Source organism: Miniopterus schreibersii (assembly GCF_964146895.1).
Source record: "Miniopterus schreibersii genome assembly, chromosome: 16".
Classification (NCBI taxonomy): Eukaryota; Metazoa; Chordata; class Mammalia; order Chiroptera; family Miniopteridae; genus Miniopterus; species Miniopterus schreibersii.
The window spans coordinates 18,732,293-18,757,167 of NC_138116.1; the positions used below are offsets into that span (position 1 = coordinate 18,732,293).

Sequence of the window (24,875 nt, forward strand, 5' to 3'; positions counted from 1 at the left end):
TCTGAGGGGGAAAAGAGTTGAATTTGGGTTAGAAAGTGATGCCAGGTTATGGGCCTGAGCCAGACAGCTTTCTCAGCTGTGTACCAGTCGGTTTGTTGTACCGACTGCCTTGTGAATGTACAGGAAACCTGAGAGAGGGTGTCTGTACGGTTTATTGCAGAATGTCTTACTAAGTGGACAGGAGTTACAACTTCACACACAAAGGGAAGTCTCACTCTTAGTCAATGAAACCTTCCACATACTACAGGGCCTAAGGAGGGGTGGGTCTGGTAATGACTGCTAGGTAGACTGAGTTAGAGGTTCAGACACCGATCTTTATTTCCCACCCCTCTTCTCTCACACCAAACCACATTTTAGACATCCATCTGTGCTCCTTGAAGGCACTGGAATTATTCCTGACATTTTTGCTTACTGATATTTCCTCTAGTTTCCAGAATTGGGGTAAGTAAATGCGTCCTCTGTTTCTTAACATAGAAAAAGCAGGTTTTAAAAAGTCTCTAGCTTTAGTGTGTGTCCTTTATCTAAAATGTCTCCCTGCAGCTACCCTAGAGCCGTGAGACTGTGGTTGAGTTGGCATCAAAGGATTTTTTTCATGGGCTCCAGCCAGTTATGTAAAATAGACCCATGAGCATTTACTATATTATTACCCAGCTTACATACTTAGATTGTTGTCCCTTAGGCAGTTACCAAGTTTTATCTGCTGTCCCCACCATTCTCTGAGATTCTTCTTGGCTCTTTCCTACCCCAAATCAGTGCTGGGTAGATGGGCATCCAGAATCAGGGCACGATGCAGAAGAGGACAACCCGTTGGGTTGTCTGCAGCTTAGAGGTCTGTGTTAGAGCAGCTGCGCAAATGGCCAAAGCTGTCTGCTTAGAGGTGACCGTGACAACTGAGTCTTTTCCTTTCAGTTCTTAGAGGCATGGATAGGACGTCTTAGTAATTAACATTCCAAACTATTTCCTTTTTGCTTCAGGAGGATAAGCCTTTTCTTTACCTGACTTATAAAAGAGGATGACATTGTTAAGCAGCTCTTGATTTAAGATAAGAATGAAAGCCCATCTTATACAAGGAAGATGGTGTCACTTCAGTGACTGGAAGCACACGTGGTGAGGTGAGCTGACAAGCATCCTTCTGATATGAAGTCATCAGTGGTTAGTCATATACTGGTGGTAGGTCAAATTTTCCCGGTGTCAGGCTCTTCAAGGCTCTCTTTGGAGGGGTCATCTAATCGTGCTTTTCAGGCTAGGGTTCCCCTGGAGCCTCTACACAACCTTTGAGCCTCCCTTGGGTGATCTGAACAACTGGCAAGGCCAGGGCTTCAGAGCAGGGGCTGAAGGTTGTCCAGCACACTTTGGGGTTTTTCCACCCATAGGACACAGCCTGGGAGTTTGCCACTGAGTTGAGGTCAGGCTGGGTCAGTTCCAGAATGTCAGAGGCTAGGTAGGGAACCACTAGATGGAGTGTAGTGGTCTCTTGGGTATCTCCTCTTTGAAGCTGGGGACACAGAGTAGAACTTTAATAAGGAGATGGAGATAACCAGAGACGACTTTCTGCAGGTGGGACTAAATGGTCCACATAGCTTTTCAGGGCTGTAAGGGTTGAGCAGAGTGATTAATATGATTTAGACCCTGAAGGCAAAGCAGATTCTGTGACTGTTCCTTGCTGGCCCTGAGGAACAGAACTGAGCAATTGCTCCCTATAGCCCTGCTCCCTCCCACAGCCCTGAGCAAAATGAACCAGTCAGGGATAAAAGCAGAGGTCCTGACAGATTCCAAACTAGTGAGGTGTAGCAAGTGAGCAAACCTGCCCTCTGAGCGCTGATGTCTATGGGGTGTTTACTCCCAGCTGGCCCAGTCATGTGACCAGACCTGCCTGTGGCTTGCCACAGGTAAATTGAGCACTATTTATAATCTCCTGCTTGGGGGAGGAGGTGGGAGAGATCATCTGGGAGCCAGCAACACAGCTGTCTGATCAGCCTGGGTGAGGCAAGTCTCCCTTTGACTTTGTGCCTTTTCTCTCCCCTTAACTTATTTTGCCCCAGATAACAGCATGGACTCTGAGCTTTCAATTTAGCTGAATTGTTCAAGAAGCATCTCTTATTTACCCTTTAATAGTTGGGGAATTCTAGAATTAGTAGAGACTCAGACTGTTCTGATACAATGTCCTGCCTTCCTGGGTGAACATTGAGACATCTGGGAGCATATAATTATCTCTTCCTGGAGTTGTTCTTGGATAGATTTTACAGCCTCCCTCATTCAGTTCTGATGAGCAAGTTCTTCCTTTTACCTAGCTAGACTCTCCTAACTAAAGTCTTTTTACTGCCCTTTATTTTTGCACCCACACAGAAGACTGATAAATTCTAATTCATTTCACCTTCCTCCTGGAGTCTACCTACCTTTCCTTTAGCCATTTTTATCCATCTTCCCTAGAATCTATCTGGTTTCTACATTCCTTTCGAAGAGCAATAATGGCAAGTGAATGCCCAGGGGTAACTTGACTGGGCCTACATGAGATTATATCCAGCTTCAACTGTGTCTCTGGACCTATAGGAACCCCTTAGTTCTGCACCCAGTCTTGCTCTTGCTTCTGGGATGACAGGACACTTCTTAATATGGTTTCAAGTCTCCTTCACTTAGTATCTTTATTCTACCTTGTTCTGATTTACATCTTTCAATTCCTTGCCTCAGATTAAGCCTCATTCAGTTTCATTTCTTCTCGCCCATCTTCTCTTTCCCCAAATTAGAAATCCAGAGCAGTGACCCAAGTGAGTTTGACTACAACCTGCCAAGATTGGAATTCTAAAGGGTTTAGATCCTTGCTGGGGAGTGAACTGAATTTCTTCCAAAATTAAGCCATTTTTCCCCCCTCACAACTTCATTTTGGAAAAATTTCAAACCTACAGAAAAGCACAATGCATACTAATTTATTCTTCACCCAGACTCATCGATAACTTTTAGCCACAATTATCTCTCTTCTCTCCTTTTGTGTATTACGCATATATATGTCTAGACGTACATGCATACGTGCATCCGTAAGCGCTTTTTTGGTAAACTGTTTGAAAATAAGTTGCAAATATCATGACACTTTGCCCTTTACTTCAGTGGCATCTCCTGAGAATAAGGGCATTCATAATAATATTATTACACTAAAGAAATGATCTATAGGTCCATAGTCCATAAAAGTCTGTCTAGAACTATACTCCCACCCGTTTTTTGTTTATGTGTTTGTTTTTTAAATGACTTGGAGAGTGTGGACCATTTGTCTTCTAGTTGTCCCACATTCTCGGTTTTCCTGTTTCCTCATGGTGGCATTTAACTTGTTCCCCTATCCCCTGTACTTTCATGCAAATGAGGAATTAGGTCTGGGGCCTGATTCGATTCAGATAAAACATTTTGGGCAAGAGCATTTCAGGGGTGAAGTTGTGTACTTCATATTCTATCACTTTAGGAGGCACAGAATGTCCATTACTAGCTAAGTTTGATCACCAGAGGTGGTGATTACCAAATTTCCCATTGTGAAAGTATATTAAAAATAATATTGAAACTATTATTCTCTTAATAAGTGGTTTATGGGGTGATACTTTGGCATTATGTAAATATTCTGTGCCTCACAACCTTTCTCCCAGTAGTTCTGGTGTCCATTGCTGACTCTTCCTGACTGAGATATTATTGGGAGGCCTATAAAGCGAGTTCTGAATTAACACTAAAGGATGTAAGTATTGACATGAACAGTTCAGAAGGAGAATAAAAAAATGGGGGGAGGTTGGAATCATTGGGGGGGAAGGCGACAAAACAGGGCCATCACATTCTGTCCAAGTCTAAGTATTTTGTGTGTCTGGGACTGATACGAATTGAGTATCAGTTGCTTACACATACATTGCTGTCTAGAAGTTTGGTTGAGGTCAGGGAGAAAGCAGGCTGGATGAAGCTAAAAATAAGTCATGTTGGTTCACAAAGGAAAAATTATGTTGACTATTTGAAAGTTATCTGTAATTCTATTCTTATTTCCTTTGCTTTCACTTGCTTTCCACTTTTCTCACTAGAAAAGGGATCCCTCACATCTTGACTGTCTTCCATTCCTCGCCCAACATGCCAGGGGGTAAAGCAATGTTCCCGAGACCCAGGTATGTATGATCATCCTGGTTCCTAGCAAGGCGAAGGAACAAGACCCTTCTGAGTGGTGCCTGGACCAAGGCAGTCATATGGCAGTTGAGTCTGAGAATGAAACACAAGTGTGGGAAATGTAGTTTCAGAAGTTTTTGATCAGGGAAAAAGACCTGCGTCTCAATTTGCTGTGTAGCACTGGAGAAGTCAGCTCACCTCTCTAGATGAGGGCATGTCATGGGCCCCCCATCTGTAACACTTGGGAGCTCTGCCCGCTCTTCATACATTCCCAGAGAAGAATTCATGAGAGTGTATGGGGTGCACACATTCAGAACAGAAATCAGGGTATAGTTTCAATCACAATTGCCCCATCACAGTGTGTGTTGTAGATGAACCATCTCAATCTCTGGTTCTTCATCACATTTATCTTAAAAGACTAAGAGCTGACTAGATGCTGTTATTTCTTTTCTACTTGATAGCAATCAGGTCATTGTGAGAAGTAGAGATACTGAAGGATTTATGCCTGTCCTCTGAGTTTATAGGCCACCCAGAAATTCATCATTCCCAAATAACTACAGGGTGAGGATTTTTTTATTTTTATTTTTTTAGGGAGAGAGGGCTAGACTGCGCAATTTATGCTATTTTTGCAGAGGCCATGTAGATTCGAAAGGAAAGCCTGCTCCAATCAGTAGTTGCTAGTATTTTGTTTTGTTCTAAGAATGTCGAAATCTTACAGAACTCTTCAGAGAATTCAGATAAAAGGTGAAAAGTTCACCCTACTTCCTTTTCTAACTGCAGCTTCTTGAGAATTGAACAAAATGTCTAAGTGACTGCTGTCTGCTCTTTATACACACACACACACACACACACACACACACACACACACACGGATCACCCTTCTCCTCTCTGCTGATGATGAAGAGTTAGTGTATTCCTTATTTTCCCCCCACAATGACATCTCCAGATGGCTTTGTCCTGGCCCTTCTTTCCAGCTGCCTATAGATGTGGTCTGCACCCGGGGGAGTCAGACATGTAGCCAGAAATGCTTTCATTTGAGCTACACACTTAACTATGGAGTCAGTAATTAATTGAGGGCCTGCCTGAGAAGTTTTTCATGCATATATAAATCTCGTCACTCTTTTCTCGTTAGGTAAACCTTCTTGGTAAGGGAAATGTGGTGTTACTGTTTATTTCTTCTTCCTTTTTAATCTAGTTTCTTCTCCCCATTATGGTTAAAACGAGCTATTGCTTGGTGTTGAAAGTAGTATTCAAAGGCCCAAGTTTAATTTTCCCAGCTGGGATGGATGGGGTCTCCTTGGGCTTTCCAAGGAGGGCTTCTAACTCTTGTACAGTCATATTAGGGATTTCGGTTTGACCGCAACTTCCCTCCAAAACCCACATGTCCCTAAGTTAAGCAGTTAAGCGGTGCTGGAGCACAGAGGGCTCAGAAGACTGCCTGCACTGTTTAATCCCAGCACATGTACTGAATTGGAAAAATAATCCCTATGAAACTGCTAGGAGGGACTTCCCCTATTTATTGCAACTCTGTTATAGGGGAAATGCTTAGAAATTCTGAATCCCTGTTTTACTTTGCTCCTCTTCAGATTAACATCCCCCCCCAAATCTCTGCATCACATCTAGGAGATGGGACAGGGCAGAGCCTGCTCCCTCCATGTGCATACCATGTGCCCTGCCCCAGCCTGCTTGTTCTTCCTAAGTGAAGATCAGTGACTGAAAAAAGCAGATTGTAGAAAAATATGTATAATGTGATCTCATTTTATTAAAACTATATTTGCATCCATATGTGCCTGAAGAGAGACCAGGGAAGATGTGCACAGCGGTGATCTCTGAGTGGGGGCATGCATGGTTTTATTTTTCAGTTTTCGTTCATCTGCATTTTCTTATTTCCTCCAACATATGTACAGTTTTTGTTATAAATAGGAGTTATTTTCTCTTTAAGAGGGGAGGCGAGAAGACAAGCACTAATAATGTTTCAAAGCCCAACAACATGAGAAAGTGACTCATAACTTGTTTGTTGGACCTGCTAGTTGTTGAGCTCTTGCCATGTGTGAGGTCTCATTGGCTGCCTTTCTCTTCTTCTTTCTGTACTCCTTGGGTATTTTGGGATCACTAGGTTTCAGGCTAATGGAGGATGGGTGGAGTGTAGCCTTGTCTCATTTCCCAGGCTTCTCTCCTGCATGAGAGTAAAATAAGTGAACTAGTCCCCCTAGATGCTCAGCCAGGGCCTGACTTCTCATAAGCTACTAAGCCTCCACCCCACAGTCCATCTCTGGCCAAGTTGAGAAGGGCAGCCACAGACACCTCACTTCCTGTGACATCTACTGCCTTCCTCCTTCCCCTGACCCCTTCTTGCCCTTCTACAAGCTGTCACCATCCTCCTTCGGGTACCAGGAATTGAAGTTTGCTGGTGAGGTCAGGCCTGAGCTGATTTCCAGCCAGGGATAGGAAAGAACAGCAGAGACAACTTTGTGATCTTTCTGAAGAGGCGTTGGCTGGGGTGCCTTCGGTTGCTCAGGGATTGTATCAACCTTGTTAGCAGCTTCTCCTCCTCATGTACCACCAGTGCTTATCACAGAGCTGGATTGTGGTGGGCTCTCAAAATCTGCTTCCTGAAGCAATCAGTCCCCTGTGGTGTGCCAGGCCCCTGCCGGCCACTCTTGGTTCAGTGTCTTATCTGCAGTTTGTGTGCTCTCCTCCCTAATGACTGTCCCCCAGTGTACAGACACTTGACTGCTGGTCCTCTGCACTCAGAGCCCCCTCTTCCCAAAGCCATAAAAATGCAGCAGTTGGGAGACAGGGCCAAGTGGCTCTGGAAGATAGCACTAAGGCTTCTTATCTCCGGTGTGTGCCGGTTTGTTTTGTTTTTTCCATTTGCCGTTGCCCAAGAACCAAAGCATCCGCCACTGATCAGCTACACGGTGAAATGGCCTGGCCCCGTGCCAGGGTGCTTCGCCAGGTGGTTGGGCCGCGGAGGCTGCTGCATGCGATGGGCCGATAATACCCCACAGTGCTGTAAACAGGACACTCCACCCTCCCGCAGCCACCCAGCCAGTGCCCCGGCAGCCTGCTGCTTTGTCATGGCCTGTCATGATATGGGCGTCTCTTCTCAGATAGGAGAGCCGATTGCCTTACTTTCCTCCCCGTTTCCCAAATCTGAGAGGGGTACTTTCCAGAAATGAAACCAGTTCATCTTCCAACCACAAGCAACCGTTGTGACTTTTCAGTGCTTCTCTTCTTTTAATCATAAGCACACAGTTGCAGAGCAAATCCCACTCCCCAGATCCTTCCAGTATGCCCATGAGGGATAAGCTCCTGAGTCCCTATTTCAACTACACTCACTTGTGAGATTTCTTAGGGAGTGTTCCTAACTGAAGTAGGTCTCAGTGGGTAGCACAACTTGAGTGCTGACCCACTGCTGCTGATGCCCACATCTACAGGCAGTTTTATTTCCACCCCTGCACCATTTGTTCAAGGTGGTGTCCATGCTGGGTTAGACTGGCCCTGGTAAAGGGAAGGGCTTTGACACTGCAGATGTGCACCGTACCTGGGGATAGTGGTGAGGAGGACCTACTCTGCTGTCTTTTCTGGGTAGCCTCCTTTTTCTAGGCTCCCTCACCCCCACCTTCAATCCTAAAGGATTGTGGTGTGGGGAAGGATTAAGTGACAATTGATTTGACCTAATCTAGCTAATGAAGACTAAAACATCTCATCCTCTGTTTTTTACAACATCCCTAAGAGGGAATTTAGGCCAGATTGTGCTCCTGCTTGCCAGATGGGAGAGCAGGCCCAGGGAGGTTGTGTGGTGTTGGCTGCAGTTACACCACAGTGAGGACAGAGCTGCAGTCAGAACTAGATCCCTCCCACCTGAAGCCTCAGATATTCGGGTGTGGGGCACACTGCTCCAGCCTGTGGCCCCTTCAAGGATGGAACAAAGCATGCCTGATTTTAGCTTTAGTTGGTGTTGCATTTGGGGAAAATTTGATACCTTGGTTTAGCCCTTGATCAATTTTGGTGCCCAAATTAGCAGATGTTCCCCAAACCATTTGGGATGAGGTTTTTTAAATAAATGGTAGACCCCTCCCCCATCAAAATCTAATTTTTTAAGTTCTCTTCTCCCTTATTTTGGGGGCATGAAGGAAGCATGGCACTTTATGGTCTCTTTCAAGGGGCCAGGACATGCCAAGAATTTGGGGGTTTAGGAGGGGAGAGGTCCTTGCTGAGGGCTCTGAGACAGAAGGTAACTCTGTCATCTTGTGGCTGGCTAGGAGCTGTGCCAACACCCTGCACTAGGATGTGGTCACTGTAGAAATAGGGCTGAGGCCCAGCTGTCTCATTTAAGGAAAAGAAACTGAGGCAAGTCCTCTAGTTAGACTCAAGCTGTGGTGAGATCCTTATAGACCTAGCAGAGTAGAGGAGGTCCGAAGCTGCTGGGTCTGGATTAGGGTGCTTGGTTTTTCCCCATGCCCTTTCCTATCTCTTACCCCCTTCCTCCCTGCCTCCCCCCCTCCCTCATGTGTGTATGTGTATTTATGGTTTTGTTTTGTTTTTGGTATATGGAGGAGTAAGTCAGGACCCATGAAGTCCTCAGAGTCTTTGTGAATAACTTTGGTCAGAGGTGGCCAGAAAGCATGTAGATTTGACCAAAATGGGTGGTTGGAGTCTCACATCAAATTCCAGGACTCTGGGTCCTCCCTAGCCGATTGAGTACTGGGAGTAAAGTACCGCATCTGACTGCCCTTGAGATTGGAATTCTGCTATAGCTCGTGAATGGATGGGATATGAAGGGTAATGAGAACTGATATGAGTGTGGTTTAAATTGTCCCTGGGAGATAGCAGAATGCTTTACTCCAGCTTTCAAAGACTTAAAAAAGCCCAAAAAAAACAAACCCCCAAACCAAAAAAGGTCATTGCAGACCCCCAGGTCAGGCCTGTCATCTCCTTCCCTGAAAAGGAGCTAAAGAGGCAGTCCTTCCTCCAGGTGCCCAGGCAGGTGTCCCAGCAGCCTCAGAGGGTGTTCCTCATGCAAGAGGGCCCCCGGCCCCAGTGAATTGACATAGGAGGGAGGAGGCTTAGATTTAGATCTAAAACTGCCTCTGACTTGCTGGGCGACTGAGTCCAATCTGAGACTGGGCTTCTCTGTGCCTTGATTTCTTTACCAGTCTTTCCCTAGCACCTTTGAGAGCTGGTAGAAGAATAGGAGATTACACACAGAGCGAACTTTGTGGATGGGGCAAATCTTGAGTACTATATAAATACAGAGGAGCACAGATAACAACTTCTGCCGGGAGACTGGGGAAGTGTCTCCAAGAAATCTTTTCTTCCCATTGCTTCTTTCTCAGCCCTGGAGTCACAGCCCTTTCCCTTCACACAGGGATGACACAGCCATTAGGATTGTGGCTTTCTGACCTTTATGCCAGTCTCTTGCTCATCTGTTTCCCACCTGTTTCTTTGCTTCTATGTCATGTAATCTTGCAAACTTGCTTTTCCAGAGCCCCCACCTTAGCATTGGGCTTTTAAAGACAGTGTAGGAGGGCCACAGCATTTTGGTGTCTGACTTGGCTGCTGACGTAGGTCAGAAGCTCCCAGAAATATCTGATTGCTGCTTTTTGATCTTAAGTGCAGAATAGGAAAATGAGTGATAGGAAGTTGAATGATTGAAAACCTAGTGTAGGAGGTGAAGTTGGGACTGAATCCAGTCTGTCATTTATTTACTACTGGGCAACAAGGTGCAGGATGGGGAAGAAAGAGGTTGGGCCTTTCTGAGCTTCGGGGGGAAAGAGACAAGCAGCTCTGGGGGCTTTACTCCTGGGGAGTGGGTTGTGCATGGATGTGCAGACAAACTTAGAATCCATGGTATAATTAGAGCAAGTTTACCCTTACAGTAAGAGTTTTTTTATTTTAGGCAATTACTTAGGCACCTTCCAATCACCAGCCCTGTGCTCTAGGCACTGGGAGGGGTACAAAGATAAATTAGAGACAGTTCTTGGCCACAGGTTGTTTACTCTATAGGAGTTACAAATACCATGGTCCAAGAGAGAGGTTGGTAAGTACTAGAAGGGTACAAAGTGCTGGAGGAAATCAGAAAATCCTGAGACATTCCTTCCTGGGGGCAGATGGAGACAAAAGGGGAGGCTGGCCTTGGTGGGCTGATGAGATTTCAACCCTGGGCACATGTGCAAAACCTCAGAGAAGAGAAGGACCCGGACATGGGTGGGAAACAGTATGTGGTGTAGTTTGTGCAGGACATAGAGACTTTGAAGAGGAATGAAGTATAAGGACAGGTAGGTGGGACCAGAACATGTGGCCTTTGATTACCATCTTTGAAAGAGGGTCTTTGAAGAGTTTCAATAGTAATGTTAAGATTATTTAAAGGAATGTTTTATAGGTCAGTATACATTGATTTGGAAAGGTGTTTATGATATAAGGCCAAAAAAATTGCAAAATGATATATACAGTATGATATCATCTTTTATTTTAAAGCATAAACAGACATGCAGAAGGCAAAGCCTACAAGTATACTATCTCATAGTATTATCAGTGGTTGTCTCTGGGCATTTGGAGTTGTGGATTTTTTTCTTTTGTTTATATTTTTGTTAATCTTGACTTTAATACAATTCATACTTACTACTTTTTAAATTAACAAATCATTTTTAATTTTTTAAAAATTAGCACATATTTCATGATTGCAAAGGGAGATGACTTAAACTATGCCAAGAATTAGATAAAAACTGAGACTAAAAGTTGTCCATGCTGTATTATTTATGATATCTGAAGAGTCCAATAATATGGGAATGGCTAAGCAAACTACTTTATATCTACCTGCTGGAATATTATGTAGTCATTAAAAATGACAAATAAGAAAGGAAAAAAAAGACAAATACGTGAATTTTGATGCTCAGAAATGGGCATATGAAATGGATAGAACAAACTAGAACACAATGTAGTACATTTCATATTGCATACAACTATGTCAAAATATGTAAACACTTAAATGGATCTGGAGAACATAGGTAGATAGTATTGTTAAATTTACCACTTAACCATTTTTTATCTTTACAATTCAGTGGTATTCAACACATTCACAGTGTTGTGTAACCATCATTACAGTCCATTTCCAGAACATATTTATTATCTCAAGCGGAAATTCGGTGCCCATTAAACAATAACGCCCTAATCCTTTCTCCCCCTAAGTCCCTGGTGACCTCTATTCTATTCTCTCTCCCTATGAATTTGCCTATTCTAGGCACCTCATGTAAGTGGAATCATACAATATTTGCCCTTTTGTGTCTTTTATTTCACTTAACATAGTGTTGGGAGTTTCATCCATATTGTAGCATATGACAGAATTCCATTTCTTTTTGAAACTAATATTTCATTGTATGTATATACCACATTTTGTTTATCCACTCATCTATCGATGAACACTTGGGTTGTTTCCACCTTCTGTTTATTGTGAGTAATGCTGCTATGGACATGAGTGTACAAATATCTCTTTGAGACCCCACTTTCAATTCTTTGTAAATATACCTAGAAGCGGAATTGCTGGATCATGTGATAATTCTATGTTTTAACTTTTTGAGGAACTGTCAACCTGTTAGTGTCTTTTTTAATGTAAAGCTCTTCAAGTTTATTTATACCTACAATCCTCAGTTCCTTTTACTGTGCTTAATGCACACACGAATTATCAAGGGATTAGTACAGATGCAAAAGCATTTTGCTCTGTTTAAAGGAAAGAGCCTTATAGATCTTAATTCAGTAGAGTGTTCTGAATGTGGCCATGGAAAACACGGTCCACTCAGATTGAAACTTACAGATGATTCCAGAACCCTTACTTGCTATCAACAGTCTCAACTTTTACCTTCTCCCAAAAAGCTTTAGCCCAGGTAAAAATAAAGTGAATTCATTTATGATTGCTATATTTTTGTCCCATTTAGCCAGAAGTCTGAGATAGAGGAGAGAACCAAAAGACTTGGGTATTTCCCTAAGCTGACTTTTCAGCCTGGATAGTTGAAAGTTGTTATTATATCATTCTTGTTGTCTCAGGCACCTAGGTTCCCTGGGGCTAACCAACCCTGAGGGAAGTATAAAGAGTCCTTCAGTTAGTTGGTTGAATTTGTGCAGTGCTTAGGAGCCCTGCAATAAGTGCTGGAGGGAGGGAGAAGGGCAAGAGATAAAAGATGGAAGAAAACTTGGTTTTTGTCCACTCAGAGTTCCTTCTCTAACGATGAGAAACAGTCCTGCTCTCAGAAAACTCAGTATGGAGGCCTCAGAGTTCACAGTTCATAGTCTATTAGGAACAGGAAAAAGATGGAGGACATGTATATAAAGTCACCCCAGTCCAAAGTAAAATAGTGTCAATTGTTTCCAATGATAACAGCCAGCTGGTTAAGTCAGGCGAGCTCTCCGCAGACTATATGTGCTTTTATGGGCAGCTTCAAATTCCTTTAGGAGGGGGTGGATGCAGGTGAAGAGGTGGTAGTTAGGTAAGGCTTCCGAGAAGAGAGAAGGTTGATTTACATGCCTCTTTCCACCATGCTGATGTCAAGGGGTGTGCTGTGCTCTCTTGCAGCCAGCGTCCCGTGTTCGGTGGCCCCAGAAAAGCCAGTGTGTAGACCTCAGCCACCCCAGGTCCGACGTACATTCTCCCTGGACACCATCCTCAGCTCGTACCTTCTGGGCCAGTGGCCACGAGATGCTGATGGGGCCTTCACCTGCTGTACCAATGACAAGGCCACCCAGGTAATGCTCTCTCCTAACTAGATAAGGGATATGAGGATGGGGGAAGGGGGAAGGGGGCTTTGGTCTACGTACCAACTCTTAGTCCTTGAAATTATCCTGGGTTTTGGCCGTACATTTTCACCATGTGGCTTTTTATCATCTAATGTTTACCAGCTCAGTTTTCTTTGTAAACTTACACAAAAATGAGTTTGTATTCCTCCTGACTGGTGGGAGAGAAGTCAATCTGGTTTTTTCAGTTTGGCTTGAGTATCCATATGTGGGTAAGCAAGAGTTGATTTTGGAATTTATTCTAGGTTTTAAAAAATGAGATTTACCTTGCTAAAATTAAACTGGGGCTGACGTTCAGTTGCGTTCACGTTCCCCAGACAGCTGGAGGAGGTGTCCAAAAAGTGTGCTGAGCCAGGATAGACCCCACTGGAGCGATAGGAGGGGAGGGCTCTCAGGGAATGGAGAGTTCATCCCTAGCCAGCAGCCCAGTCTGGGACCTCAGTGGACCCACTAGAGCCCTATGGAGCCCAGGTCCCCTCATCTTCTCCATCACAGTCTTTTTGGTAAGAATCGTAAGCTTGGAAGGAATGGCCATGGATCAGCGAGTCCATTTGTTAGTGTTTGAATAAGGTGGTGTTAGCCTGAGCAAGAAATCATCTGTGAAACTACACGAAGGTCCTTCTTCATCTGAGTCAGGACTTCAACAGTCTTAGCAGTTGCGTTGTTAAGAGTCAAATCTTCTCCCTTTTTGATGCAGTTTAAACCCACTTCTGTTCAACTTCAGAACAAATGAGTTGTCCTCGGGAAGAAAGATATGGGCTCAGAGGCAAAGCAACGTCCTGGGGGACACTGGGCAAGTCGGCTCTTCCTTTGCCCACTCTGCCTGCCTGTAGGTGGGGTGATGGCCAAATGTGAGAGTGTTTTGTGCGCTCACTTCACCCTACCTCCTCATCTGAGCACATCACATCAGTCCCTTCCTTTTATTTATTTTAACGAGATCCGTTTTCCAATGTTTTTAGTGAAAGTCTGAGTGCCCAGTGCCGTTCTTGGCATGTTGCAGTGAATAAGGAAATGAGAAGGTTTGGCCTCTGCGAGCCTGGATGCCAGTTCCATGAAGGCCAGTGAACAGCCAGCCAAGGGATGAGTGGGGCCAAATGCCTGGCACACTTTAGAGGAGGGGAATTCTCATGGGAATACCCTACCTTGACCCTACAGGAATTTACCGCAGTTGAAACCAATGGCCCTCTTTAGATCTATGAACAGAATGTGAAGGGAAAACACACTCCAGGTAGCAGAAAGAGCAGGTCTACTTCCTGGGAGCCCTGGGCACTGTTGTTCCCCGTACCCTTGGAAAAGGGCAAGTATGATATTCTTCCCCTTCATAGGCCTGGAGCACTCCCCCCCCCCTTCTCTTTTGAGAGGAGTGTTTGGCCCAAATAATGTATGTAGTCAAGGAGGGCTTCCTGGAGGAGGAGACTTGAGATTGTTTCACATGTGTAAGCTCATGATTGCATCCCTCTTTGTCGGGCAGCAGGCTGCCAGGTAGCCTGTCGCTGTCATTTCCGGCTGTCAGCCTTCTAGGAAGCCTCCATCCCACTCCTCACATAGCATTCTCTTTGTCAACTCAGGGCAGGGTTGGCCTCAGATGTTCCCTGGCCAGATTTAGAGGCATGGGCTCTAGGCTGTGTGTTGCTGCTCAGGCACCAGCTGCAGGCCAGATCTTTTATATAACAAGTCTGGGCTTCTTGCCACGGCAAGACAGAGGTCAGCGATGCGCCTCCATGGGTCTGGCAAGGCCGAGCTGTGCAGCTTTCCTCTTTCCCCGGGATGGGCTCCAGCCCTCGAGGAACTCTTAGCAACCTGTCAATATTGTGGCTGCAGTCAGGAGGTGGGAGAATTCTGATCAATGTAGAGGTCCAAACCAAAGTATGTACTCTGCCCATCTTTCATTCCTGGCCTTCTGGGAATTTTCTGCTTCTAGGTTTTGGGCACCATTCAAATTCCTGCTTGAGTCCCCTGGCCTGGCACAAGCTACCTTCTTCCACACTGATATTACACCATGACGACCTGAGGCTCTCCTGGCATCTCCCTTACTGGATATCCCCCAGAACAGACTGAAGATGAGGGAGAGTTTTTATTGGGGAGATACTAGGGAGTGTGGGGAAGGGTAGGGAGGTGTGATCTACCAAAGTCCTTGAGAGCTTTTAAATTGTTAAAAATAAATAGATTGATGCCCTATCTTAGCCTAATTCTTTTGAGCGCAGTGGGGCCTCTTCCCACACCTACCTCACCTTCTGCCCTTTCTCTTCCAGCCACACCAGTATAGTACATCTACTGTTCTGGCTGGCCTTCTCTTCTATGCTCTTTGTTTCCCCCCTGCACCTCTCACTGTCCCCCACTCCAGAGCCTGCAGCCAGAGTATTTGTTTGGAGACCACATCAGCCCTGGCATTCCTGGGGCCTGCCTTGTAGTGAAGGCAGGGAGCCATTGTACAACTCCCCTCTGAACCCCTAGAGCAAGCAAGCAAGGGCCCTACCCATTCCAGGCAAATTTCAGACCTGGGCAGCAAGCACAAAACACCTGCCATTTAGATAGTCAGGCATGCTGCATCCTCAGGCAAAAGATGGAGTGAAAAGCTCTCCGTCCTCAAATATAGCAGGTTGCCAACAGCCCCAGGATTCCCTCCCTGGGCTTAGCTGTGTTTTAAGCTCTTAGGCAGGCAATTTACAGTCTGATGTGGAGAGCTGAGTTACCCAAATATTTGGGGCAGGGGAAGAAGAGAGGTGGATGGATCTCATTTGGGAAGTTGGTTGTTCTAGGAAGGAGAGGAGGTCTGAATGTGGTAATCGGGGAAGGAGTGCTTTGGAGCTGCTGCATGTTCTGAGGCAGGACGAGCAATGGGAGAGGGATGACCAGGTGTCCCAGAGACCAGCCTGGTTAGTACAAGGAAGAGCTCAGATGCAGCAGGAGCTGGACACAGAGTGGCCAGCCAGGGAGGATGAGGAGGGCCTCTGTGTAGAGTCACCATCACCTGGAGGACTTTGTCAGGATTCTCCAGATCAATCTGAATATGTTTTCCCCTGTGTGGACTACTCTTCCGGTCAGCTGGTAAACCAGAACTGGACGCCAAGTGCTTTGGGTTAGCCTGTCCTAGCGACTGGGCTGGTGCCAGGGCTGTGATGGCACCACATGCCGGTTGCGGTCACCCCTCTCTCCTCTTGCTGTGCAAAGCATTTGTCTTCTTGCACCCTTCTGGAGGGAGGAAGTGGTCTCACCACAGCTGGCACAACTGTTTGAGCAAAGTTCCCCTACTGGTGTTCTCATCCTGCAGACAGATGGGACCCTGGATACCTGCTGTGCCTCTGCCCCGCCCTCTGCCCCTCTTCTATTCATCCCCAGCCCCACATCCTCTGCCTGCTCCAGGTGGGGCGGGGAAGCCTCTGTGACAGACTTTTTTCTTTAGGCCTGACTTACCCTTTGGGAAAAAAAATAGCTTAAGTCCTTGACAAACCTCATGGAGTGGCTTGCAGGCTGGAGGCAGGAGTGACGTGCTTTTTTGGGGAAGACTTCCCTTTCTGTGACTTGTCCTACGTGTGTAGCGTCTTCCTCCTTTTCCCAAGCCAGTGCCTCTGCATTTAGTGATGACACACAATTCAGTTTGCCCATCATGGGTCTTCCTTTGTGGGTGTGGGGGCCTGGGCACAGCGCCTATTTTCCGAACTGCTGAGCAGGACCAGTTGTTCAGCATATGGTGTGACAACAGCACAGAGTGTTTGAAAATCGTTCACGATGGAAAATGTGAGGGTTGCCTAGTCACTGTAGGGCCAGAGATGGTGGCCTTGGCCACCTGCAGCCAGAGTTCTCAGAGTTGGCCGGCAGACCTCCCTCAGAGTCTTTCCTGTCCTTTTCTGGCCAGAGTCCCGGGGAGCTGATTCCCTGCTGGGTTTCATTTCACCACATAGTTACTGACCATCTGTACCATGCCAGGCACCATGCTGCTCTGTAGGCGCACAGGTATACTGGGTTATGTTCCCAGGGCCCAGCTGGGCTCTGCCAACATCACAGGAGACAACACGACTAGACTTTTCCTGTCTCAGAATCCAGGTAGAAACTTAGTTGGGTTGGGGGCAGAGAAACAGGCTGTAGTTGGGAGATTTTCAGTTCCATCTGGCCCCTGCCTTGTCCTATCAGGCTGCTCTTTGGAAATCTCTCCCCCGTCCCCATGCCCAGTTATCCTTCCACATGTTGCTCTGGGATCCCAGAACCCCAGGCAAGGCTTCCTTGGTCCAACCCACATTCAGTTTTGCATAATCCGAGCATCATCTGCACAGTTGGCTGATGCCGCTCATGGCTAGTAAATAGCCCTGCTTTTCCTTCAGCTGTTCCCCACTGGCCAGGGCCTTCAAACAGATCTGTTCCATTGCATGAGTCCCTTTGACAAACATGACTTTGGCCTGCTGAGCTCAAGCTCTACTCTGCTTCTAAAGGGTCATCTGGAATGACTACTTACAGTGCTGTCATGCAGCATGGCTTGGCCCCTGTTGTGCCATAAAGGGTGACTCTTTGAAGGCACAACAGGGGCGAAGCCTTCAATAGCTGTGACTCCTCTGTGCTCCAAGGAGACATTGGCCCAGACCTCTGTGGTGAGACCTAGAGGAAGAAGGGCCTGTCTACCCAGGGGCACTGAAAATAAGGGGCAGGGCATTGTCCCCACTCTTAGTGCTCCCAGTTCAGTTGGAGGCACCGAAGACCACACTTATGCCCATGCCTGCCTTAAGAACACTGAAGGTCAGCATGTAAACAGCTTCAAACATAGCATAACTTAGTGTATTAGGTACCCAAAGCTGCTGTAACAAATTACCTCAAACTTAGTGATTTAAAACAACAAAAATTTATTCTCTCACAGTTCCGGATGCCAGAAGTCCAAATTCCATTTCACTGGGCCAAGATCAAGGTGTTGGCAGAGCTACACTTTCTCCAGAGCCTCTCTGGGAGATCCGTTCTTTGCATCTTCCAGCTTCTGGTGGCTGCCAGCATTCTTTGGCTTGTGGCCACATCACTCTAATTTCTGCCTCCATGGGCACATCGCCTTTTCTTCTCTGTGTGTCTAACCTCCTGCTGTCTCTCTCTTTTTCTCTCTCATATGAACATTTGTAATGGTATTTAAGGCCCACCCAGATAACCCAAAATAATCTTACCACCTAAGGTAATGTTTACGGGTTCCAGTGATACTTTGGGAGACCATTTTTCAATCTGACACACCTGCTGACCTCATTTCTACTGCCATGCCCCTGACCTCCTCTGCTCTAGCCACACTGACCTCCTCCTCATTCTTAAACACACTGGGCTCGCTCCTGCCTCAGGGCCTTTGCACTTGCTGTTCCCTCTGTCTGGATCATTCTTACGTGGCTTGCTCCCTCATCTCCTTCATATTTTTCTTCAGACATTACCTTCTCATTGAAGACTTCTGGACATTTAGAATCATGTCTGTCCCCCCAACACACCCCCACCCCACCCCCACCCCAGCATTCCCAACCCCTTTTTTGAGTATACTTTTCTCTTTAGTACTTATCATTGTTGAAACTCGAAGAGCTAGAATGTCCCCAGCTAGAATGTAAACTCAAAGAGGGTGAGGATTTTTGTTGCTTTGTGCATCATGGTGTCCCCAGCACCTGGAGTACTACCTGACACACAGTTTGCATTCAGTAGCTATTTGTTGAATGTACGAATAAGAAAAAGGAGCTGAGTTTGCTTGGTTAGGACAGAGAGTCAAATATGAGAGAAGAGCCCATGGGAAGGAGGGTGACAGTATAATATCTACAGCCAGGGCCAAGTATTGAGACAAAGCGATGGCCTTGGTAGCACAGTTTACACAGAGTAAGCAGTGGTTGATGGAAGACGATGCAGAGCAGAGAGCAGGGTGTAAAATGGATTGAGAGAGATGATTCTCCCTGCCATGAATTTTCACATCCTTTCTAAACTCCAGCACGAGCCTACATTTCGTCTTCCACCCCCTCACATATCTCAGAAGAAAGAAGGCAGTTGAAGAGTTTGCCAGAGATGTTAGGGGAACTGGTGACAGCCTGAATGTGGCTGTTTTTACCTCTCACCACCCACCTGTGAGTACAGTATCTTCCTGGAGGAAAGGAAATGGACTCATCACCTTAGCCTTTGTCATCCCTCCTCCATAGCCTCTGCCACCTTTCCAGGGGCAACAGGCTAGCGTGGGACTCAGCACTTTGATTAGGAGAGCTAGTCATCTATGGGGTTGGCTTTGGAGCCCTGGAAGGAGGAGCGTTCATGTATCCACTGGGCTGAGGGGGCTGAGAGACGTGGATTTCCTCCTCACTTTTCAGTCTATGCAGCAGCCTTTTCTGAGGTTCTGTCTGCCAGCTCTGGTTTAGAGAGATGTAGGCATTTGGAAGTAGACAGCTGCTTGGTTTCTATAGACTGTCAGCCAGCTTCACCTCAAGGGCTTTGGGGCATGGGCCAGAAGGATGTGCTGCCTGCCTTTTTCCTAAAGGAGGGGATTGTGGGGGAATGGATCTCTGATAGTCTCCCTGTGGTGCTAGCCTCAGGGAAGGAAAGTAGGGCAGTTGTCTCACCCTAGCTGTGTCGCACAGCCCAGCAAAGGCCCTGATGGGTGGGCAGCTGGGAGAAGGAAGAGCCAAGGAGCCTCAGCCCCAAGCGGCCCCTCCCACTGCAGCTGTCACACAGGGCGGACTGCTCCCACAGTCCTGCTCAGACTGCCCCTGCCGAGCTCTTCTTAGCAGCTGTTGGGTGTTGAGTTGTTGGGTTTTTCTCTCTTTTCCTCCCCCTTTCTGTTTGCTGCAACCTCTCCAGGGAGGTCAGCAGATCTGTTGTAGGAGACGGTTCCCAGGCCCTCATGGTTTTGGCAGCTTATGCAAAGAACTTAGAGAGGAACTGGTTCCACTGGCGCATTCCCCCTTGGGCCCCTCCCTTGGAATGGAAATAGAGATGTTGGTAGTGGGGAGGGATCTTGTCCTCCTGCCTCCTGCTTAGAGCCAACAGCTTCCTCCCTTGGGTGGGGGCTCAGGAAGTGGGTCTACACACTCCCCCTGCCTCCCTCTTGGGCCAACTCTGTCTTCTGTGGGAGGGAAGCCAGCAGACTGACAACCCTGTTCTCACGAGGGGCAGAGCAGGGCCCAGGAGAAGGAGCTGTGATAAAGCAAAGAGAGGTCAGGAGTCAGAGCTGAGTTCAGAATCCTGGCTCCCTCCTTTCTGAAAATGTCCCCTCCCCTGCGTATTCAGGAGGGCTCCTAGCACTCTGTGTACAGGGGGAATTCACGGAACCAGCTTGAGGCACCACACTGCACAGCCGTCTCTTGCTTCAGTCGGGGATGGAGGGAGGGGGATCTCTGTTGGCCTTTTTTCTGCTTTACCAATTAATGATTCCTATCTAATAACTTGTTTTCATTAGGTTCCCGGGAACCTGGGCCTGAGCTGGGCACACAGAGGGCACGAGAATCAAGGATGCCAGTGGGTCTCTGAGCCCGCGCTCTTTGGAGCTGGTGGGGATAGGGAGGGAAATGCTTGTGCTCACTGTTGGGGAGCATCTGACAGCTGGGCCTGTCATCCATGTGTAAAATCATAAGAGAGTAGACAGCAGGTTGGCCTTACTGGCTCATCATGGAAGGTTTCCTGGAGGAAGGTGATGGGGAAAGAGGAAGTCAGGTGGAGAAGTCTGAAAGAGTAAGAGGCCGATAGTGTTGAGGACGTTGATGAGCAGATGAGAGAAGACTTTAAAGACCTGCTGCCTCTGTCTAGGAGACTGTGTCTGCTTCCCCTGAGCCTGCCTGAGAAGCTGTGCTGTCTCACTGGGTTCTTCTCCCTGCAGACCCCCCTGTCCTGGCAAGAGCTTGAAGGAGAGCGGGCCAGCTCCTGTACACACAAGCGCTCAGCGTCCTGGGGCAGCACAGACCACCGCAAAGAGGTAACTGTCTTCTTTGACTTCCTGACCACAGCAGCTGCCTCTTGTCTACCCCAGCACCGTGGATGCACCTGCTCCAAAGTGGACTCACACTTCCATTCTCACTTGCCTCTACCTAGTCTTTTCCTAATGAGATGACTCCTTCGCACCTGCCTCTCAGCCTCCTGGTGGCCAGGCCTTTGGAGCCAAGACCCTCCTGCCAGCAGGGGCTTGGCCAGTGACTACAGCAGCCAAGCACAGGGTGGCAACCACCATTGTTCTCACTTTACTTTGAGGTTGGATCCAAATAAGTGGTTTAGAGGCTGGAGGAAGATAGGGAGTAACTTCTTAGAAACTAAAAAGCCCCAACTCCATGTCCTACTTAGCTATTCCTCCGGCCTTAGTTTTAAAAGAAGAAACCAATAGTTAGTATTCCCAAGCACTTTTTCCTGGCCCTCCTTTTCTCTCAGGAGGGTTCCAGTCGTCGAGGGTGAGTAGAGAAAGCCACAGACTGGAATTCCAAGGCTCCCAAACCAGTTCTGTCTGCCATGCCGTGGGGCAGCCCCTGATGGCCCAGCTTGCTAGGAGTCACCCTTGACTCCTTTCTGGGGGACTCACTTCTGCCCTCTTGGTTGCAAGAACAGAGAAAAAATATGAAGTGTTTAAGGCTAGTGGAAAATACAGAGTATTTAAAGTTTGTAATTATCAGAGTTAGCAAGTTATTTACACTAAGCTTGGAGTCCTGGTCAAATGATCCCCAATAGCAAGTCTAAAAGCACTTTCTTTTTGTCAGTAGTCATATATTGCATGATCTACCCCTCCCAATTCCATTTAATTTAGGCCCATATTTAAATAGCTCGGCTTCTCCTGAGCGTTTGCCAGCCGAGGCAAGTAGGTCCAGAATCCCAAATGTAACAGGGATAATACTCAAAATTGTTGATGATAATCCATAATTGTTACAGGAAATGGACGTTGGGACAAAATCTGATATTCCCTCTGGAGAACATGCTCCTTGCTCAGTGCAATCTGCTTTAAAATGGGGGGAAATCCTTCCATCCTTCCTGGGCCCGGGCCCTTTGAGATGACTGTGAGTGTACTTTGGAAAGTGGATTCAAAAACATCATTTGCCATTTCTATTAATAGAGTAGTATTCTGTGCCTTCAGAATCTGTGAAAGACAAAAATGGTTTCAGTGTTGTGTATTTTAAAATTTTTTGGTAACTGATCCATCTGTGGAATACATGGTAATTAAAAAAATCAAGTCATCTAGTTGATAAGGTACCCAGCTTGCCTGATGAACCTGTCATCACAGTTTTGAACACCACTGAGGTAGTTTGAGATGGAAGATCAACTGCCATGTCCCTCTTGTGCATGTTCGTGGGCATCTGGGGGGAGCCATGCCTGGGAGGAAGGACCCAGGGCACTTCTGCTTTGCTTCACCTGCCACCCCCTCCCTCTCTCTGGGCCACCAGATTACCAAGTTGAAGCAACAACTGCAGAGGACAAAGCTGAGCCGCAGTGGGAAAGAGAAGGAGCGGGGCTCTCCACTCCAAGGGGACCATGCTGTGCGGGGAACACTGAGGGTATGTCCCCACCCCAGCCCTCTCCCCTTTGTTCTCCTCCATGGCACCCTCCCTCTGCACCCCCCACATGGGCAGAACATCTCAGGTTCAACAGCACCTGAGCCCTCCCACACCGCATGCCCTGTGGCCACGTGGGTGCCCAGGCGAAGCTTTAGTGCAAACTTGGACCTGGTAAATGACATTGGATGACCTTCCTACTGTTGTGAATTTCTCTCTCCTCCACCCTCATCCCCTGTACAATTGAGGCCGTGATGCTCCTACCTCTTTTACAAACGTACTCCAGACCTCGCAAAGCTCTAACTTCTAGAAAAACCTCCACTGACTGGACCTATTGCAACTAGTAACTGTCCCCAAATCGTCCTTATGTGGTTTTGCTGTGTAAACATGACCATTACCCCCCAGTCAGAGCTGACGTCTGTGGGGGCTTGGTGGGTTTCAGCGAGTGCTTCATCTGCTTCCTCCTCAGGCATCCCCTCCCAGCTTCCCCTCAGGGTCTCCTGTCCTTCGACTCAGCCCCTGCCTGCACCGGAGCCTGGAGGGGCTCAACCAAGAGCTGGAGGAGGTGTTCGTGAAGGAGCAGGGTGAAGAGGAGCTGCTGCGGGTGAGTGGGGCCCATGCCCTGGATACACTGACAGGCAGAGTCTTGCTGAGCCTGGACTTGGGGGGCCTGGGACTCTTGCTCTCTGGGGCTCACAGGCTATGGCTACAGCAACAGAGTAACATACAAACACCGGCCTGCAGAAGGAAAATTAATTGAATTTATTAGACTCAAATGGACTTAACTACAGGGACAGCAGAGCTGGGTAGGTGTAACTGGGGAAGGCTTTGTGGTGGTGGGTCGACAGAGAAGGAGCCGAGGTTGGCAGAGAGGAGGTTCCCAGAAGGGAGGAATGAGCGAGACATCGTCCTTCAGCCAAAGCCCCTGCTCACTTTCCACATACTTGGCACCGCTACCGTCACCCCTATGCTCAGTGGAAGCCATCCTGTTGCCTGTGTTATCACTTCCCTTTCCCCCATCTCTACCTGGTGACACACATTCATCCTTCATGCCCAGTGCCCGCATGCGGCCTTCTTCCCTGCCCCACTCCCAGGCAGAATGATTTGTAGTCTCCGGCATGTTTTTGTATTGACACAGTACAATCGGGGAATGCCAGTTGGGCAGTATTAATATTATTCTAGTGGGCACACCCCTCAGTTTACGATTTACTTGCTAGTTGATTTTAAATTTGCATATATGTAGGATTTTCTACCCACCCAAACACATGTGCACAATTTGGTTAGCTGTGGGTACAGGTGCCACTGAATGTGAGAGGGGGGAGGGGTATTTAGTACACAGTGATGTTCTGCATACTTGTCCTACAGTGGCCTACAGCAGTTACAGTGCTCTGGTCGCTGGCCCACAGAAGGTCCCTGCCCTTGTGAGGCTTATTAAAGCCTGGTGGGGGTGACACATTGAGAAATCAAATAAATATGTAATTATAAATTGGGCTGCAAGTGCTACGAGGGAAAGAACGAAGTGCTAGGGGAGAACTAGGAGGGGTTTTCCCTGAGATTGGGGTGGAGGGGTTGGGAAGTCAGTGACTTGAGGAAATGGTATCCCATTGTCACTGTGTGTTATGAATAGAGAATGAGAACAAGGGAGTACCCTGAGGTTCCCCGAAGCTCTACAGGCCTGAGAGTCATCACCCACCCTTTTCCTGGCAGATCCTTGATATCCCTGATGGGCACCGTGCCCCAGCTCCCCCCCAGAGTAGCAGCTGTGATCACCCCCTCCTCCTCCTGGAGCCTGGCAACCTCTCCAGCTCTCCCTCCATGCCCCTGGCATCCCCCCAGCCTTCTGGCCAGACCAGCCGTGAGGAACATCGGGGTGCAGTTGAGGAGCTGGCATCCATCCCCAACGACAAAGGTAAGCTGAGGAGGCTGAGGCAGCAGGGCCCACTCGGGGGTGCAGGGGCGTCTCCACTCCCCTTTCTGCCTCTAATCAATTTCAGGCCTGGCATTTTTATTTACCATGCAACTGGAATATCTTTGTGAGTCATCTTTATTCCATATATTATATCAGTAATAACAATGGTCCTTGATATTGATTCCTATTTGTAGTTTACATCAAGTCCCTGCACCAATACTTTTATTTAATCCTCACTGGAATCCAAAGAAGCACTCTCTCCCATCCCCATATTTGGTGGAAAGCCCTTGAGTCTGTTCAGGCGTCCACTGTACCTATTACCAGCAATAGGTGGTTGTCAATAACATAAAAGAAGAGAATGTGCCCATGGTCACCTTGTTTGACCCAGATGGAAACCCAAGCTTTCTGACTCCAAATCTCTACCTTCTGCTGTACCCTGGCTGTATCACAAACAGTATAAGATATGAGTCCTTCCTCCCAATAGTAATAATCCTGACATTATAAAACACTGTTGTCTGCATCGCCTAATTTGATTCTCACAGCAACCCCATGAGGTAGGCTGGTCAAGGGCAGGATCTAACAATACACAGTGGTAAACAGAGCAT

General features: G+C 47.2%; 1 protein-coding gene across 1 annotated transcript in view; it reads left to right on the forward strand.

Moving 5' to 3' along the window:
• Window positions 1-24,875, forward strand: part of FAM117A (family with sequence similarity 117 member A) — a gene marked incomplete at its 5' end in the record, with an annotated part of 40,414 nt that overhangs the window by 10,582 nt on the left and 4,957 nt on the right. The window contains 5 exons of the mRNA XM_081116187.1: window positions 12,695-12,864; window positions 20,711-20,806; window positions 22,254-22,364; window positions 22,831-22,965; window positions 24,069-24,270. Coding sequence (XP_080972313.1) covers window positions 12,695-12,864; window positions 20,711-20,806; window positions 22,254-22,364; window positions 22,831-22,965; window positions 24,069-24,270 — 714 coding nt within the window. The remainder of the gene's footprint in view (window positions 1-12,694; window positions 12,865-20,710; window positions 20,807-22,253; window positions 22,365-22,830; window positions 22,966-24,068; window positions 24,271-24,875) is intronic.